Genomic DNA, 19,519 nt, shown 5'->3' on the forward strand with positions numbered 1-19,519 from the left:
CTGGTTGGTTGATTATAAAATGAGGATAATGATAGCACCAATCTCAGAGGGTTATTTCTGGTGAGGAACAAATGAAATAATGTACACTTCAAAACACTATACAAGTATGAGCTATTATTATTGTAGTAGCTTAACTAGTAGTGCCATTTTGATCTGGGGCTTGGAGCTGAATGACTTGAGGCCTAAATGTATGGTTGATTAAAGTTCCATTAAAAAAAAATAATGTGCAATGGTTGACTTTGATGTAGTGAAGCAGTTATTTGGGCTCCGTCTGTATTTTCAGCTTGACAGCCCACCTGGCTTGAAAGAAGAGTTCATCTAGATCTCAGCTTCAAAACAGATCCCCCTCATTTAGCACCTGCAGAGACAGGTCAGGACCCTCTAAAAGGACCATTAGTAAGACTGAGCTCCCGGTAGTCCTTTCCCTGATAGCTTTAATGGAATGAGTCACATTGGGTACCATCTCTTTTCTTCTCCAAATGTTTTCTGGGGAATTTCATCAGGCCTGGGTTGTTTGTGCCCATAAAGAGACAAGAAAGGTTCACTGTCCCCTGATTCACCCATCATTAAGGAACACCTTATTGTATTATGAAAAACCTTTCCCCGGTGCCCCACTCACTTTACGGGCATTATCTAATTAGGCCTCTCAATACCTCCATAAGCCTGAGATTATTTCCCTTAGCATATAGATGGAAAGACTGATGACCACTTAGGAGTCTCCCATTGTGAGAGACTGATGACAATTGAGAATTTAAGCGATTTGTTTGCAGTCTATAGTATAGTCTTATAACCACATGAGTATGCTGGGCTGTGGTTGTCTCTGGCCCTCTGTAGCCATCTGTACCCACAAAGGGATCACATAATCCTGTTGTGCCCATCACTCAATCAATAGGCATTTATTAATTGCCCACTATGTCCCAGGCATGCTGCTCATGAGAAGTCAAAAGTGAAGTAGTCCCTGCCCTATGGAAAATGTCTATGCACCGATGCAAAATGAAGCAAGCAGAACCAGGAAAATCATATACACAGTCACCACAAACAATGCACATGGAAGGAATTGCCACCACAAAACAGTCAAAACTGAATGTTCCTAAAGGAAAATAAGGAAAGACTTTCTCATGTATCTTCTTTAGGGCCAAGTTTGATCACTAAGAGTTTGGAAGAGAGATTGCATTTATTCTCTTTGACCGCAGAGGGCAGAATTAGGAGTAATGAATGGGCGGAAACTCCACAGGCAGATTTTATCTCCACTTCCTCACAATTAGAGCTGTCCCAGTGTAGCATGGGATCGCTTTGGGGTAACGTTTCAGGACTTTATGTTCCCTGAGAATGGCTCAGGAATTAAGCTATTTAAAGATGAGAGGTTATTTTTATTGTTTATAGGGAAATTATTGACTTAAGATCTAGAAGAGAGATATAGTGAAATAAGACAAGTGGAATAAGCCATGCCACTCTTATCTTGTAATAGCTTATATTTCTATAGCATTTCAAGATTTCCAAAGCACCTTCCCCTTGTTAACCCTGTGAGGTAGGTAGTGGAAGTATTATTATGTTGATAGGAAAACTGAAGATCAGGAAAATAAAGACATTCGCTCAAATTCTAGCCTAGAGCTAGTAAAACCCAGAGCTGAGATTTAAACACAAGTCTTTCCTAATTCCATCCCAGACCAACATTCTCTCTGCTGCATGACACTTCCCTGTGAGAATTTGAGATTACTACTGATTAAGTACCTGGTAAACCTGGTGTCACCATCACGGGGCTCACTTGCTGAGTTTCCTCCTTTACCACGCACAATTGTAAACCCATCTTCTGAAATGGACAGCAAAGGATGGCTGGTATCCTTATTAAGGTGGAAGTAGGTACCTAGGGAAGGGAAGAATACATGGCAAGTATGTGAATTTTAGCTAACAGAGCTTGTCAGTGATGCAAAGTCCAGGAATCAAACATTTAGAGCAGGAAGGGTCGGTAGGGATCCCTTAGCTCAATCCTTTTGTTTTACAGATGAGGAATCTGAAGCTACTTGTCCAGTGTCACTTGGAGAGAAAGTAGATGAGCTGAGATCCAACCCTCCCCCCATCCTCTGACTCCATATCCAGAACAGCTAGCATCATGCATTGGATAGTTTCCCACAAGTAGCCCTGAGAGGTTCTAAATTTAATTAGATAGTCACTATGATGAGTCTGGAATCACAAACTCATAAAATGTCAGCGCTGGAAGAGACCTTGGAGAATGATCAATCCACTCTTCCTCCTGCAGCCCCCAGACCACATTTTACAGATAAAGGTATTGAAGCCCAGCCTAATCAAGCAACTTGTTTCAAGTCACACATCAAATTAGTGGCAGAATCACAGGGAAAACCCAGGCCTCCTAATTTTGAGTCCAGAGCTCTGTCTACATGAACAACTTAAGCAAGAGTGTTGGAGCTGGAAGGGAACCTTCGAGGCCGTCTATGCAGACTCCTTCATTTTATTTTTTTATAGATGAGGCCCAGAGAGGGCGAGTGACTTGTCCCAGGTCACAGAGAGAACAGACAGAGCTGGAATTTGGGCAAATCACGTTTCATTTGTGTACATTTCTTATCTCGCCTTCTAGACCTGGAGCTCCATCTATCTGTAAGGGCAGTGAACTCTGTCTTATCCTTCACATCCCCTGAAGCACCGGCGAGTCCTTGGAGAAAGCAGGTGCCCAATAAACATGTGTTGAAATGACCTGAATAATAGAAAAGTCTGTTTCATTTAGCAGTTAAAAAAGAAAAGTGTAAAGCAGTCAGATGTAAAAGGTACAGATAGTAATAAACTGTTTTATAGGAGAGGGTGAGGAAGGGTGATAGCAGAAGGGACAGGGAACCCATCTCCAAAGCCTACCTTCTAAAACTTGAAGGCAGGATAGATAAATAATGGCTAAGGTCGAAGAAGAGAATGTGGGAAGGAAGACAACGGCTGTCTGAGCAGATTCATTCTGAAGCAGAGCATCGTGTGTGTGTGTGTGTGTGTGTGTGTGTGTGTGTGTGTGTTTCACCGGGATGTATATATCTGTCACAGGGATGGGGAACCTGTGGCCCCAAGGTCACATGTGGCCCTCTAGGTCCTCAAGTGTGGCCTTCTGACTGAATCCAATGTGGAAAATATTATACTATTTTATATCATTTTTGTAATTTCAATAAGACTCAGGGCCTGAACTACTTAACCAGAAGAAAAGCCTGATCCTAACAGTCTCTTTGTTCTCTGAGTAAGCTCAGAGACATCTCTATCTTGTATCAACAAATCCAGATGGAGTATTCCTTGCTCTGTCCATGGCCATTAAGGGTGAAAACCTTGAGCCCAGACACTATCTTGAATTGTGTAACTTTTCCTTATCTTAATATTTTATGGGCATATACTATGTTGTGGAATGTTAATGGCCAATTAAACACAGAGATCCTGGGGCTACAAATCCAATTGACACTTTGACAACTATCTAATTTGTTGTATTTACAATCTATTCCATTAAGGAAAATCCTCTTCTTGTATCATGGTTAAACATACATGGGGGTCATAAAAATGAGGTCATACAGGCTTGCTAGCTCTGCTAAAATAACGTATATAAGTTTTCTCATTGCTTTGTTCAGGCAGCCAGAGTTATACTCTGACTCCTTGTACGTACAAGTAAGCTAGCTCCGCTATGCTTTAAGGGAAAATAATAAACAACATGGATTTTTCTATCACCTAGCTCTGTTGTTTCCTTCAACCAAATTTTCAGGTTTAACAGTTATGGTGCCGTGACTTTCGGATGGAAATGATGGAAACGGGACAACGCAGCCCAACCTTGCCAACGCTTTTGGGCGCCATAGGATTAATTTTTCCTGGAATTTTGGCCTTGACAAGGTGGGGTAAGTTGTCTCTCTTCCCAGCTTCCAAAAAGAACTCCCACAAAATTGGTTGAAGTCTGGAAATTCCCTTTAAGCTAGCTCTGGGGGCAGGGATCAAATCTGTGGTAAAACACAGATCTGCGGTCAAACGCACATAGATCCCCTGGAAACACTGATTGATCTAGAAAATTAACTATGGATCAGTCAAAAACTAGAATTAGAAGTCCAACTGTTCCTCCACTCCCTCTCTTCCTTCGCTTGGAGGCTCTGGTCCTGGGGAGAAAAACTGCACTTTGCTTTTTCCCTCCCCTTCTGCCTCCCAGGAAGGGCTCTGATCCTGAGAGAGGTAACTCTGTTCTGCTACCGTTGCCTTCTCTTTCCTCCCCACCCCTTTCCCCCTTTCCCTTAAGGGCTCTGTTTTTGCCTTCTGCCCTATTCCTGCTTCCTTCCCTTGAAGGCTCTGATTATGGGGAGGATAAATGCATTTTATCCTTACTCCTCGCCTTCCTTTACCTGTCCTAGTCCTCCTCCATCTCCCCTTTCCTCATTCCTAAGGGATAGGATATGGAGAGTCAGAAAAATCAGGAATGCCAAGGCTTCCCCAAAGACCATAGGGGTGCTAATAGCTAACTCATGAAAGCTTCTAATTCTCTGTTGTTTAAACTCTGAGCTCAGTCTGTATTTGTTCTGTATTTGTTTTGTTAATTGTCTGTTAACTGTCTGTGTGAAAGCGTGTGCTGTGAAATGTCTATACCGTGTAAAATCTGAAACGCAGGTAGCCAGAGAATTCTAAGGCTGCAGTTAGGGAAACAGAGACTCTATTTCCTTTTTCAATGTTTGGCCTGGCCAGCCGAACTTGAAGAAAAAAATAGAGCTGAAACATTTTAGCATATTCTGGGATTGATTATTCATTAAAAGTTTGGAAATTGGTTAGTTGGATTTTGGGACAGAACTCCTGAGACTGTAAAATCCCTCCAGGAGCTCACTCTTGCTGATCACTTAGATGAAGTTTACTAGAGTTACAATCATTGAGATCTTTCACCATTGTCTTGTCTCTGACCAAGCCAGAGCTGCAGTAAAAGTTAGAGCAGCTAAAACAAACTCCTCTCTTGCCAGATCAGATTAGGGGAAGAGAATGCAGGAGAACTGTAGGGAAAACTTAAATCACCTTTCCCCACCTGGCAAAAGGAGGAGAAGGACAGAAATTCACAGACTGACAGTATTCTGACAGTCCTGTGCCCCTGGGTACCTTTGTAGCCCATCCTTGTTGGCAAAGTTTGGAATTGTCACCCAGGTCCTATGCATTCTGCCCACTCTGTCCCCAGCAGCTGCAAACCGCCCTAGGCTCAGTAACTTTTGCAGTTGTGGGGGAAGGGTAAGGTAGATGGATTTGGACTTTCTGCTTCCCAGAATTGTCACCGCTGGGATACTAGGTGACTTCTCTAGGTAACTTCACACTTCTTGTTCCAATTGCAAAACTGTATTTTAATCTGTTTGACCTGTTTCCTGAGTTTTAAAGGGAAAGTAATAATGATGGTTGTTACGGGATCAAAATGATAATGATTGTAAAATGCGTAACATAAAGTCTGGTATATGTTAGACACAACATTATTATTATCTCTCTCTGATTTAATGTAATTGTTAACTTTTGAAGTGGTTTTTAAAATACCAAAAGTAATAAGCTGAATAATTTCTATATGTGGTAATCTGGAAATGCAATAGATGTCATCTGAAAATTGTTGTTTCTGTATTTCTAAACTTGCATTGTGTTCCCAAAAATTCTCTTAGATTGTGGAATTTGAGAAGACCATTGTGTGGTAAGAAATGATATTATAGCAATTTTAATCTGATTTTGATATATGTGAATTGGGTTTTCAAAGGGATGTGATAAAATTTGGAACCGTTATATGTGGTTATAACAAGTAAATAATTAATAATACTGATATTTAACCATGAGAACAGACTTTCTGTGTGAAAAATTTTCTATTATGAGAATATATCTGGTGATTTAAAGTTATAGTTTCAAATGATGAGATGAAAGATTCTCTGTGCAAGGAGATTTAGGAATATGTTCACCTAACTGATAAATGGGTTGTTTCAAGTTTTAAAATGCATAATTATGTTTAGGGCACTGTTACATTTCTAAATTGTGTAATTTGACAAATAGATGTAACAGCAATATTGAAAAATGTGGTAGTCTTTTACAGTGCTAAGAGTATTGGGCCTTAGAAATTAAAATGTTACCACTAGTGATTAGAATAATTTCTCTTATAATCTGGATGTTGTTAGATTAAGAATCGTAGTTAATTAAGAAATTGAGGTTTTTAACTGAAACGAGAACTTTTGAAACCATCTAGTCATGAATTCTTATCAATCTTGTGTGGTTTTCAGTGTAGAGGAATTACTCTGGAAAAAGCTTTTTAAAGTCCTGGTAAACTTTATTATTGTGATAAGGCTAATTAATTGGGTATGTAATTTTTACAAACTAAGTGTCCTCCACATTATAACACTTTTTGACTAAGGAATTTGTAATATCCAGGAATTCTGGGCAATATTTGAGAATGAGGACATTTGGTACCAACTCAGTTAATGAATTCCAGCATTTAAGGATTAATTTGCTTTAAGGAACATACTTTTGGAAAATGTTCTGTAAAATCTTTTTGTATAATTTTAGAAGGCCCGCTGAATTTCCACCTGTAAGTCAATTGGTTGCAGTTCAAACCTATTGTGAGTTCTCTGAGTTTCTGGGTGAGAACCTAATTAGAATTATTAGAATTAATGCTTATCTATAGAAGCGCCCATTCAATGTCTTATTCAAGGTTCTTTTTTGAGTAAGGAGGTTGGAAAAGACAGTCTGAATTCCTTACTCCTCCCCGCCCTTAGTTTAGATAAGAAGATTCACCTTAGCCCGCCTGTCAGAAGGGAAGGAAAGGGGAGGGGCAACAATTACTGGGATTTGAGTTTTTACTGAAAGAAAGAACAGTAGGGGTCAGAAGCCTAAAAAAAAAAAAAAAAAAAAACCTGGCTTTTTAAAGTCAGCAAAAGTGATGCGTTTTTAGGATAAGATTAGGTTTCGAGGAGGATGTGGGTCTTAAGGATACAGTTTTTATTAGTGAAGCTTGCCATCTGATGGGAAAGAACCCACCCTCAGGGGGAGATGATGTGGCAGATCTCTTTAATCAGAAATAAGCAGGTAGTGACAAAAGGGAAGTTATCTGCCAGAATCTGTTACCATTGTGAAAAAAGTTGTTTTTTTGAAAAAATGGGAAATTGGATAAATGCAAATATGTAAAATATTGTTGTTTTAATCAAATGACTGGTTATATTGGTACTCTTGTATAGTAAAATGAAAGATAATATGGTTTCTAAAGTGTTAATGAGAATAATTAGAAAGGGAAGAGAAGTTTTATGATGTAGGGTTGAATCATTATCCCGTGGACTAAGATTGGGATTTTAAAGTTATACTGTATTTATGTGAAATAGAGTGCTTAGGTGTTGTGAAGTGATATAAGAGCAATTAGGTATTGCCACAAATAGTGTAATTAATTACTGCGACTAAATCAGAGACATCTTCAGTTTAGGTAAACAGTTCTAGAAGTATTTTGGAAAATGTTTTTGTGATTTTAAGCGAGAGTTAGAGCTTAACAATGTGTATAAGACTCGATTCCTGAAGTGTTCCTTTTTTTTCCCTCCAGAATGAGTTAACAGGGACAATCCATCAACTTGTGAGGTCAGTCATTAACCTCTTTTGTTTGTTTAAGCAAACTGGAATGGGATTCCAGTATACACAGTTATGTCAGTAAAAGGTACTAACTTATGAGTTGTTTTGTGTTATGGTTGAAACATAAAGGGACACTGAGTAATAGATTGGAAAGGTAAATAAAAGCTTGAGGGGATACGAAAGGCAGATGAGAAAGTTAGGGGACAAATGGAAGTTAGCTAAGCCTCCCCTGTCCTGAGAATGATAGTTTCAGATGGTTTAAGTTAAGTTGAGAGTGTGAAAAAGTATTTTAGAAGATGGAACAGTTATGTAGCTTGATTTGTTAATTGTTAGCTCAATGAAATTTGGGACAGTCCTATCTGAAGGATATTTATTTGCTATTTAAGATTTTATGGGACTACAATTTAATATTGTTTTAAGCTCTGATTACAGGTATAGGTCACATGAAGCCAGTAGTGGAATGGCAGGCATTACAGACTGAAAATTCTTAAAGGTGGATGTCTATGCCTGGAAAAAAGTCTTGAAGACGACCTTGGACACGACCTAGGTAGGATCTTCCTGACTCTATTTCCCAATTCTGCTATTTCCTTTCTGAAAAGGAAAATCCCCACCTGATTACTCCTAAGCCCTGCTTTCAGCATCTAATGGCTATATGATTGGCTATCAGATATGACTCATGCCTGGAATCAAACAGAGCTAAGGAAGTTCTTTCTTTCTGTGTGACACTGTCCCTCTTTTCTTTCATAGCAAATTTATATTATCAAGAAAGTTTTGTAAGCACAATGCTAAATCTATTAGATAATAGATGGATATTGGAATATCTCTGAGTTATTATAATAGGATACAGGAATGAATAGCTTACAATTTTAACCTATGTTCATGACCAAATAAAGATCAGAAGGATATAGAGATAACATCCTCCAAAAGGAGGAAATGATTAGACAGAGTAATAAGACAAAGATGTAATGTGATAAATGTCTAATTAAATAGGATAGCAAATTTTGAGAGGAAAAGGCAATAGGACCAAATTGATTCCTCTAAGAATTATATACAGATGTGTATGATTGGCTCCAAAATTTATCAGTCATGGAAATTCAAGTTAATTAGTGTGTTTTGGTAGTAAGATCTTAAATGTGGATTTTTGTACAAGAAAATTGTATGAGATAGTACAAGTGAAATTATATCTCCTTTATTAAGGTATCTGTCTGATGATTTTAAAAGGAAGATGAGTTCAATTTATGGTTGGACCTTTATATTTTAAAGGACTCTTATACCAGGTACAAAATTTAGGTAAGGTTAGAAACAGTAGATGATATATGAACTGCAATACTCTGAAGTTAAAAGAAGGAGAGCCAAATTTAAGTGATTAAGTTATATTAAGTTAGAATTGTCTGAGGATTTCTAGATCTGAACCAGAGAAGCAGAACTCTCTTTTACTATCTAGGAACCAGATAACCACAATCAGGCATCTGAAAAAAAAAAATTTTTTTTTTTTTTTGCTTTAAATGGACATTGGAAATATGTAACTGGGATTTAAAGCTACTTTGTATTTGTACTGTTTGAACTTGGCCCTGAGTGGCTGGGACCTATGGTGTGCTGTTTTTCTCTCAATTATCAAATTACATGTGTTCTGAGAGCTCCTGTCAGATCTGACTACTTCTACAGCTGCCAACTTGTGGATATGGACTCCTTGATCCTTCTATCATATCTGATGATTGCCTGTGCTCCTGAGTGGACATCTGAGCCCATAGGACACCTTGCCCTCCGGTTTCAAGGAGCCTGAAGGGGACAGCATCAGACGCAGGCAACCTTCCCAAGAGCCTGGACCAGAACCTGAACGAAGAACTGCTCTTTCCCTTTCTGAGTCCGTTGCATTCCCAAGACTGTTTACTTGTACCTTTGGTGTCTTTAGCTTATTTTACTTAGGTGTTCTAGTTTCCCCATTATGCTGCCTACTGATACCCCTTTCAACTTGCTCCCCCTGCTTGTTTACAAGTAGTTTATAATTACTGTGCATCTCTGGGGATGTCCAAACACAGAAAGAGAAAAAAAAACCTGAATCCACCTAGATAAGGATTTTTACAACTTTACCCCTGAGGAAGATAGAGGTTTTTCCATACCTTAATTGGTCTTCAGGTGAAGCTTTCAGCTTACCTTTGACCAAAAGGAGGAAATGTGGAAAATATTATACTATTTTATATCATTTTTGTAATTTCAATAAGACTCAGGGCCTGAACTACTTAACCAGAAGAAAAGCCTGATCCTAACAGTCTCTTTGTTCTCTGAGTAAGCTCAGAGACATCTCTATCTTGTATCAACAAATCCAGATGGAGTATTCCTTGCTCTGTCCATGGCCATTAAGGGTGAAAACCTTGAGCCCAGACACTATCTTGAATTGTGTAACTTTTCCTTATCTTAATATTTTATGGGCATATACTATGTTGTGGAATGTTAATGGCCAATTAAACACAGAGATCCTGGGGCTACAAATCCAATTGACACTTTGACAACTATCTAATTTGTTGTATTTACAATCTATTCCATTAAGGAAAATCCTCTTCTTGTATCATGGTTAAACATACATGGGGGTCATAAAAATGAGGTCATACAGGCTTGCTAGCTCTGCTAAAATAACGTATATAAGTTTTCTCATTGCTTTGTTCAGGCAGCCAGAGTTATACTCTGACTCCTTGTACGTACAAGTAAGCTAGCTCCGCTATGCTTTAAGGGAAAATAATAAACAACATGGATTTTTCTATCACCTAGCTCTGTTGTTTCCTTCAACCAAATTTTCAGGTTTAACAGTCCTCAAGTGTGGCCTTCTGACTGAATCCATACTTCACAGAATAAATCCTTTATTCTTCAGAGAACAAATCCTTTCAGTCAAAGGACCACACTTGAGTACCTAGAGGGCCACATGTGACCTTGAGGCCGCAGGCTCTCCACCCCGATCTAGGATATATGTATTTAGAATACATATGCACAAAGGATATATATATATATATATATATATATATATGATATTTTGCTCTAGCATAAATCTGCTCAGACAGTATATGTATATATAGTATATATGTAAGATACATAGGATATTGATATATATGATATATATGTGTGTATACAGGATTATATATAGATGTGTTTTTGTGTATTATATGTGTGTATAATATATATGTATATACTATATATGTGTATATACCATATATGTATGTGTGTATACACACACACACATACACACATTGCTCTAGCAACCCAGAGCCACAGCTGAAGGAATTATAATTCCATGGCCAGCCTCTTTTGAGGAAGGATTAATTAAAAGGGCCAAGAATCAGTGAACAATTGTAAGCAGGAACTGACTCCTGAAAAATCCATCTATACTTGAGGGAGGAGCAGTTCAAGCAAAAACATAATCTGATGTTCACAGTCCAAGGTAACCGTGGGGTGTGATTAAAAACCCTAATATGACCTACATCCTCTTCTCAGAACTACTGAATCTGTTTCATTCTCTCTGAATCTCTCTCCATTACTCTCCTCCATGGTTCTTCTCCCATTCTGTCTCTCCTCCTTCTTTTTCATTTCTGGTCCCATGTTTCTTTCTCCAATCTTTGTTATTCTCTAATGTTCCTTTTTCTCCCCCCACCCTCCATCTCTGTTTCATTTTCCCTCTTTACCTTCTCCCTTAACTCCTTCCCCTTCTCCAAACTTCTCTGCCTCTCTCCCTTAACTGGATACAATACAGAACTGAAGTATTTTCATTGTATTCATTGAATACAATTTTATATTCTTTGTCCCTAATTTTGAAAGCAAATGAGTTGAACATTCTCTGTTTCTGCCCCTAATTTGATGTGTGACTTGAAACAAGTCACTTGATTATGCTGGGCTTCAATACCCAATACCTCTCAAAAAATCATCTTTAATCAAGTTGCTTTTTATTTGTGTATGACTCATGGTTGATTTTCCCCTCTGTGTATAAACAATAAAGACAAAGGGTCTCTAACTTTGATATGGGAACAGATATATGAAAATTTATATATAATTTAATGTTTTCTTTTTATTGACATTTTTATTTGGACCTACATTCATTTCTCAATAAACAAGCCTGATATAAGACTTTCACTTAAAAAAACCAAACAAACAAACCACCTAAGCAAAACCATTCAAGTATATAGTGATTGCCATCATCAGCTCGTGTAACTTTCCACTCCTGGTTGGCTGTTTCTTAACAAAAAGAAAGGGAATATATTTCAATCACCTGGAACCATCATTGACCACTGTACTTGACTAAAATTCTATTGTCTTTTTGTATTATCTTCATTTACCCATTGTAGTCATTGTGTTTATTTCTTCTGCATCACACAGTGCTTTCAAGCTACTTTCATATCCATTATCTTATATGATTCTCACCACAACCCTTTGAGGTCAGAAGTATAAGCATTATTAATCTTCATTATGCAGATAAAAGAACCAGGTCAAAGAAAAGTTCCGCCATTTGCCAGAATTTGGCAGAAGCCAACAATTCTGAATGAAAAACCAGACGGTTGGATCATTTGCTCTTTGATGTGGTAAAAAGCGGCAAGATTTGAGTCAGGGCACCTGACTACTTACAACCCTAACTCAGATGACTCTGGGCAAATCACTTACTCTCTTTGAACCTCTGTGTTTATCTTTAAATGAGAGCTGTGGTTGATTCCCTCTGCAGCTCCAAATCCACAATCCTGCATTCTCTCTGGTCTCTTCCAGAAAAGTTTTAGCCCAGAGCTTTGGGGGTTTTATTGTTGTTGGCTCTTGGCTCGTGACTTAATAGAATTTTTATGTTTAATATACTCTAATATCTCAATTAGGATGCGGGTCTGGAGTGGAGACGTATCCAACCCCCCACTCCATTCTTGACTTGTCATGATGTGAGGTACAATTTCACCTCCTTGGCATTGATTTTCTCAAATGCAGAAGGAGGATAACAGCTTTTGCAACTACTTTATAGGGGTACCATGCAGATAAAATCAGAAACTTTTTTCGCATGTTATTTTTGGACAGCTTGGTCAGTGGTAAATGCACTTTCAGAGAACTTTTTAGTTCTTTCTTGGCTTTTTATTGTTGGTAATTTTTGTTGCTGTTGAGAAACTGAAACTTTTAAGCTGATACCGCATCTGTTGTTGCTGTAACCCACTCCTTCAACAGGCGTATTTATGCATTCACTCACCACCATGTTTTGCACAAAGTAGACACTTAAGAGGTTGGGTTTTTTTAACCTACTTAAAGTTTTCAAGACAGTTTACATACATCTGATCATCACCACAACTCCATGAGGTTGCTACCTAATGCCGTCATTATTCCCCTTTTACAGATGACAAAACTGAGGCTTGAAACCATTTAATGATTTGGCTGGGGATATCCAGCCAGCAAGCATCAGAGGTGGGATTCAAACCCAGTATTTCTTAACTCTAAGGGCAGCACTCTACCGACTTTGTTGCATTGGCCAATTAAGTGCAAGATCCTGGGGGACAGGGAGACAAGATCATATAGAGCCCATTTCTGTTCTTACTGAGCTAGTAATCTGTGTTGCTACTGAATGGGTTGTATCTACCTTTGTATCGTCAGCATTTACCATGATCTTGCTCATAATGCTACTCAATAAATATTTGTTGAGTGAATGAATGAATAGTATACAAGTGTTCTCTCCCTAAAAGTTAATTCATATCCCCAGAAGCCATTGTGATAGATTGCTTGTTTTCTTTGCTAAAGGGAGAAGTCACTCCTCTAGAAAATGCTTCAGATAAATACAATGGGTTTCATAGGAGTGTTTAATTTCTTATATGTGGGCTGAATAGATAACTGAATAATGCAGGAAGAGAATAATGAAACTCTAGTCCATCTGATTTAGCTGAGAGAACAACTCAACAGTGAGATCCCGCTGATTTGTCTATTTTAATAAGGAAATTATAATTGTAAACTTAGAATCATAAAGTCATAGAATGTTAGAGTCAAGGAACCTGAGAGGTCATCTAGCAGAGCCCCTCATTGACGAATGAGGAAACTGAGGCTCAGAAAAGTAAGTTGCCCTAGCTCACATTTATAGACATGTTCAGCGCGTTTCCTTGAGGAGTGCACCTAGGGAATTCTGTTTGTAAAGGTAAATATTAACTGTTCATTATAAAACTTTTATTCATCAAATTAAGGAAACAAAAACAACTAAATTTTATTTTTTTAATTAACCACTAAATTTTACTTTTAAAATATAAACTTTTCATACAGTTCATTTTAAATTATACACTTTCCCTTAAATCCAGAACAACCTTTTTAACCTCTTTCCAATTAGACCCTGCTCTCTGCTTTGCTAAGAAGAGCCAGGGGTAGAGTTCAAGGACTGGTAAATCCTTTTAAAATTTAAAATTTTATTTTTGCCTTTCTTTCCCATATCAACCAGAGCCCCAAGGCCATGGAAAACAAGGTGACTAGATGAATAAAGGGGGAATAAAGGACTAGTTGATTTGTTTTCTGACCCAGTTGGGATTCCTGGGCACAAGCTTCTTGGGGGCACAGATGAGTTGGGGAAATAAGAATCAAGCTTTGCCAAGAAGTACCACCAGCACAGCAGGTGAGACATCATGGAAAAATCTAGAAGATTGTCATGAGGATTGCCCTGAGCTCCAGAAACACCTAATCACTAGATGTACTTTATTCCTCACAAACCAGAGTTTGACAGAAGCAGTGGAGGGGAAGTGAATGGAAGCAGGAACAGTGGCAGTGGTGGTTGTAGCAACTGCAGATACCAAGAAAGATGCCCCCACCTCTATTGGCTCCAGATCCCGGACAACTTCACTGTGGCACTGGGACATTTGACTTTGCCAGGGCATGCCCAGCATACCCCATATATACATCTATGATCTCATGACTAGTCAGTGGCAGAGCTGAGACTAGCATTTAGATCTCCTGATTCCCAGGTCTTTCTATTATGTCATATTCCTTCTGAGGTTAGCAAAAGAGGGAGGAGAAGGAGACCTACTTCCTGAAATCATCCTCCTATGACTAACCCACTATGTAGGTGAGTAGTCCAAGAACATTAGTGAGTGACAACAGTGAGAGGGACGACAGAGAATAGAATCAAAGACCTATGCATCTCAGCCCTTAAAGATGTTAGGAACAGAGAGATCACCTCCACTCGCTTCTAACCACAATATCCAAAAGCTCTACTCCCAAGAGCCAAATGTGGATTTAAACCATACCTGTAGTGTGGATAGTAGCAGGCTCACTTCTTTCACTAGGGCCCCCCACGTTGATGGCTCTTATGTAGGCTAGGTAGCTTTCTCCAGGTTGCAGCTGAATTAGAGATTCACAGGTAGGAATTCCTACTATAGACCTAAAAACAAATTAAAGCGATGAAACAAAACATAATTATACGTGGTAGTAGTAAAGTGCTTGATAAACATTTCACATAATAAGCATTAGGCACTCCAATGTTTGCTACTATTGATGGCCAGGCAGTAAGACAGTAGGCTTGTGGGCAAGCCACTTAACGTCTCAGAGATTCATTCTCCTCCTCTTTAAAATGGGGATAACACCTGTGGGAGTACCTACCTCACTTACAGCATTGTTAAATGAGATGACAACATTAGCAGAGCACTTTGCCCACCTTAGGGCTAGCTTATCATCATCATCATCATTAAATGAGATGATGGGTGTAAAGCATGTTGCAAATTTTAAAACATTATATAGTCGGTTTATATCATTATGGACTGACAACAACAACACTGTTGAGGACAACAACATTATTCCCTCGGAGAGAATAAAGTTTTATACCAGTCCAGTTTTCTGGATTTCTGAGATTTCTGTTTACTTTGACCACTGTCAGTCCAAAAGGAAGGCTAATTTAATGACTTAGTGCTTAACATAGTGCTTGGTACACAGTAGGCACTTAATAAATGCTTGTCGACTGACTCACTTGAACGGCCATTTCCTCACTCAGTGGAACTCATTTGATTTCTAGGTCATACCTAAGACTGAAACTCTAGATCAGAGAACTCTTTGAAGAAAAGATGCAGCCCCAGGTCTTTTCCAGTTCAGTGTTCCCCTGTTATCACTTGATTTGGTTCCATATTCAGGGAACTGAAAGCCCAACCTGAATTCTAGGTGTCCTCTGTGGGGTCCGCTCTAGGACCTCCTCAGGGTCCATTTATTTCTGGAGTTTATTTACCTAATTTGATGAACCTTTTCACCTACTGATCAATGTTTCTGTTTTTTTAAAACTTATACCAAATAATCTCAATGATTCTAGTTTTGCAATAGAGTTTGAAACCTGGTACTGCTAGACTGCAGTCTTTTTAAAAAAATTTTTTTGTTACATTTTACGTTCCATACTGTCTCCCTTCCTCCTTCCCCACCCCACACTAGAGAAGGCCACCATTTGACATATTATATTCTGTTTATCAGTTCTTTCTCTGGAAGTGGACGGCATCTTCCCTCATAGGTCCTTTTTAGTTGTTCTGAGTATTTGTAATACTCAGAATAACTTAGTCATTCACAGTTATTCTTTGAACAATACAGCTGTTAATGTGCACAGCATCCTCTTGGTCCTGCTCATTTCACCTTTCATTATTTCATGCTAGTCTCCATTCTTACTCTTTTCATGATTTCTCCAATTTGGTATTATTTTGTTTAGTTCTACAAATAACTCTTTGAAAGTTTGATTGTTATGAGGCTAAGGATATAAATCAGTTTCGGAAGTACTGTCATTTTTTTATTATATTGGCATGACCTAATTATGAACAACTTGTATTTCTTCCATTTGTCTTCTTTTTTTTCTCATTTAAAGTGTCTTGAAGTTGTATTCAAACAGGACCTGAATGTATCTTAGTAGGGAGGCTCCTGGATATTTTATACACTTTATAGTTAATTTGGATATATATTTTCTATCTCCTGATGAGTTTTATAGTAAATTCTAATGATTATTGTAAATTCATTTTTGTCCTGTTATTTTAATAAGATTATTGCAATTAATTTTAGCTGAATCTTTAGGGCTAAGTAAATAATCCTATACTCTGCAAATAGCAAGAATAAAATAAAACATTAGCAAGGAGGTCTGCTCTAGACAGAGTTTGAACCAGTCATGTGGGTAGACATTTTTGGATGGGGATAGTCCAAGTCTATTCTGATCTGGGCCTACACACCTGTATACCTGTACTGTGCCAGGAATTGAACTACCTTCACAGACAGACAGCAAAGAAGAAGAAAAATACCACTTGCCTTATATAATTCTGATCTAGTCTATTATTAACTTTCCACCACATTTCCCCCAACACATCATTGCTCCATCTTCCAAGGAAAATAAGTAAAATCCTAAATTATTTGAAAAGATTGGAACCTTTTAAAAAGATGAATGTATAGACAAGGTTTATATTTAACATGACTATATGAAAAAAAAAAAGCCTTTGAGTCCTTGGCCTTTCTGATTTCCCCTGCATCTTCACTCCCTGGAAGGGGTTTAAACTTTCACTTTTTGCTACAACCAAGCAAGGCCAAATTAAAGATATTGTTTATCTCAAAATCCAATTTTCTTTCTTCAGGCAACTTGTGTTTCACACGCAATGTGACTAGGGAGCGTTGTCCTGCATGACATAAAAGTGATTATTGAGCATTCTTGAGCCATAGCCTTGACCTGTATTGACTCACTCTGTGACGACATTCGCGGGTTCTTCACTGTCTACTTTAGACAGTTCAATGGTGTAGGAGTCCACAGGATTCATGTTTCCAGATTCCCAGCGCACCAAGGCAGCATGCTCACAACTTAGGATGTCTTTGCTCTTGATAATGGGAGGTGAAGGAGCTAAGATTCAGGGAAAGAAAGCAGAAGGGAAACCATTGGAGAGGCAACGTGGTATGCTGTGGACAGGACACTGAACCTGGAGTCAGGATGACCTGGGCCTCAATCCCACCTCAGACACTTACCTAGCCATGTGACACTTGGCAAGTCACACTTCGTTTTTCTACACCCCCTTTTTTCATCTGTACAAGGAAGGGGTTGGTTCTATCTCTAAATCCATGATCTTATGATTCATTTGCTTCTGATCTAATATTTGGCTGCAAATAAGCATAAGCAACCATCCTCGACCCATTCCTTTCCCCAAAATATTTTGTAATTAAAAGAATACAAGGAAAATTCCTTAAGAAAAATAATGGAAAGAGTGACAGATTTGAAGTCAGACTGTCTAGGTGCGAATCCTGCCTTCACTCTTTACCGTGTGACTTTGGGCAAATCACTTTTCCTCTCTAGGCTTCAGTCTCGTCATCTTAAAATGGAAACTGTTGGGTCAGAGTCCCTTCCATATTTCAATCAAATGATCTAATAACAAAAAGAGCTCACCCCACTAGTATGCCATAAGACCTATGGAGTGCTTGCCTCACCTTGCCCCGTGTAGGTAATACAAATATGATCTCTTTTACAGATGAGAAAACTGAGGAACAGAGAGGTTAGGTGGCTTACCTATGGTCACAGAGCTAATAACTACCAGGGTTATAATTTGAGCCCAGATCTCTTGCCTCTAAGTCCTATGCTTTCAGAGTTAATATTGTATGGACTTTAAGCTGCAAACTCTTGGAGAGAAGATGGGAGAGGAGCTAAGAAGGTTTCTCGCCTTTCCATGACCAAAGAACAAGTATTGAATCAAGGGAGGGAGTATCAGGCAAATTGTTTTGGTTTTGTTTATTTAAGAGATATCAAATGCTAGGGCTGGAATTCAATCCAATTCAACAAACATTTAGGTGCCTCCTGTGTGAAAAGTGCTGGGCAAGGTTCCTGAGACAGACCCTGGGAAAGACAAAAACAAAACAATCCCTGCTTTAAAATATCCCACATTCTACTTGAGGGATATGATGCACATATAGATAAGTAAATACAAAGTAATTTCAGGTGGTGCATGGAGGGGTGGGGTGGGGTGGGAGGATCAATCAGGAAAGAATGTGGCACCAGAGCTGAGTCCTAAATGGAATTAGGGATTCCAAGAGATGGAGGTAATGAAGGACAGAATTCCAGGCATGAGGAATGGTAGATCATAGAGGCAGGAGGTGGAATGTTGTGTAATGGGATCGGCAAGGAGGTCAGTTTTGCTGGAATCCATGAATGTTTGAGGGGGAGTAATATTTTTAAGGAGATAGATTGGAGCCAGATTATGAAGCCTTTTAGATGACTGACGGAGGATCTAGTATTTTATATTACAGGCAAGTGAACTTTCTTGACCATGGGCATGACCGGCCAGACCTGAGCTTTAGAAATACCAGTTTTGTGGATGAAGGACCAGAGAGGGGAGACACAAGATAAGAAGACCAATTAGGAAGCTATGGCAGTAGTCTAACCAAGAAGTAATGAAGGCCTGAGCTAGGCTGGTGTCTGTGATGGAGAGAAGGTAATGGATTCAAGAGATGCTGAGGAGATTAGGAGCCATGTTGTCACTGTTGTTCGGTCATTTCAGTTGTATCTGACTGTTTGTAGCCCCATTTGTGTTTTTCTTGGCAAAGATACTGGAGTGGTTTGCCATTTCCTTCTCCAGCTCATTTTGCAGATGAGGAACTGAGGCAAACAAGGCTAAATGACTTGCCCAGGCTCATATGGCTAGTAAGTGTTTGAGGCCAGATTCTAACTTGGGAAGATGAGTCTTCCTGACTCCAGGCCTGGCATTCTAGCCACTGCACCACCTAGCTGCCTCTGGAGCATATGACCTGGCAGCTAATTGGATGGGGGAGGTGGAGAACGGGAGGAAGTGAGAAAGTGTGAAGAGTCAAATATGTCTCCAAAGGTGCAAACTTGAATGACTAATTATGGTAGTGCCCTCAGTAGAAACTGGGAATTTAGAGGAGTGTCATTTAAGGGGGAAAGATAATAAGTTCTGTTTTGGACACGTCAAGTTTGAGACGCCTATGGGATGTACATGTGTCAGTGTTTCTTAGCTGGTGATGTGGG

The 19,519-nt window shown here is 38.9% G+C and overlaps 1 protein-coding gene across 1 annotated transcript in view; it reads right to left on the reverse strand.

Annotated features, from left to right (window-relative positions):
- Positions 1 to 19,519, reverse strand: part of FSD2 (fibronectin type III and SPRY domain containing 2) — a 77,734-nt gene that overhangs the window by 11,954 nt on the left and 46,261 nt on the right. Inside the window, exons 9-11 of the mRNA XM_036735653.1 lie at positions 17,236 to 17,389; positions 14,793 to 14,926; positions 1,732 to 1,864 (exon numbers count right to left, since the gene is read on the reverse strand). Of these exons, the coding sequence (XP_036591548.1) occupies positions 1,732 to 1,864; positions 14,793 to 14,926; positions 17,236 to 17,389 (421 nt within the window). The remainder of the gene's footprint in view (positions 1 to 1,731; positions 1,865 to 14,792; positions 14,927 to 17,235; positions 17,390 to 19,519) is intronic.

This window comes from Trichosurus vulpecula, chromosome 8, assembly GCF_011100635.1.
Source record: "Trichosurus vulpecula isolate mTriVul1 chromosome 8, mTriVul1.pri, whole genome shotgun sequence".
Classification (NCBI taxonomy): Eukaryota; Metazoa; Chordata; class Mammalia; order Diprotodontia; family Phalangeridae; genus Trichosurus; species Trichosurus vulpecula.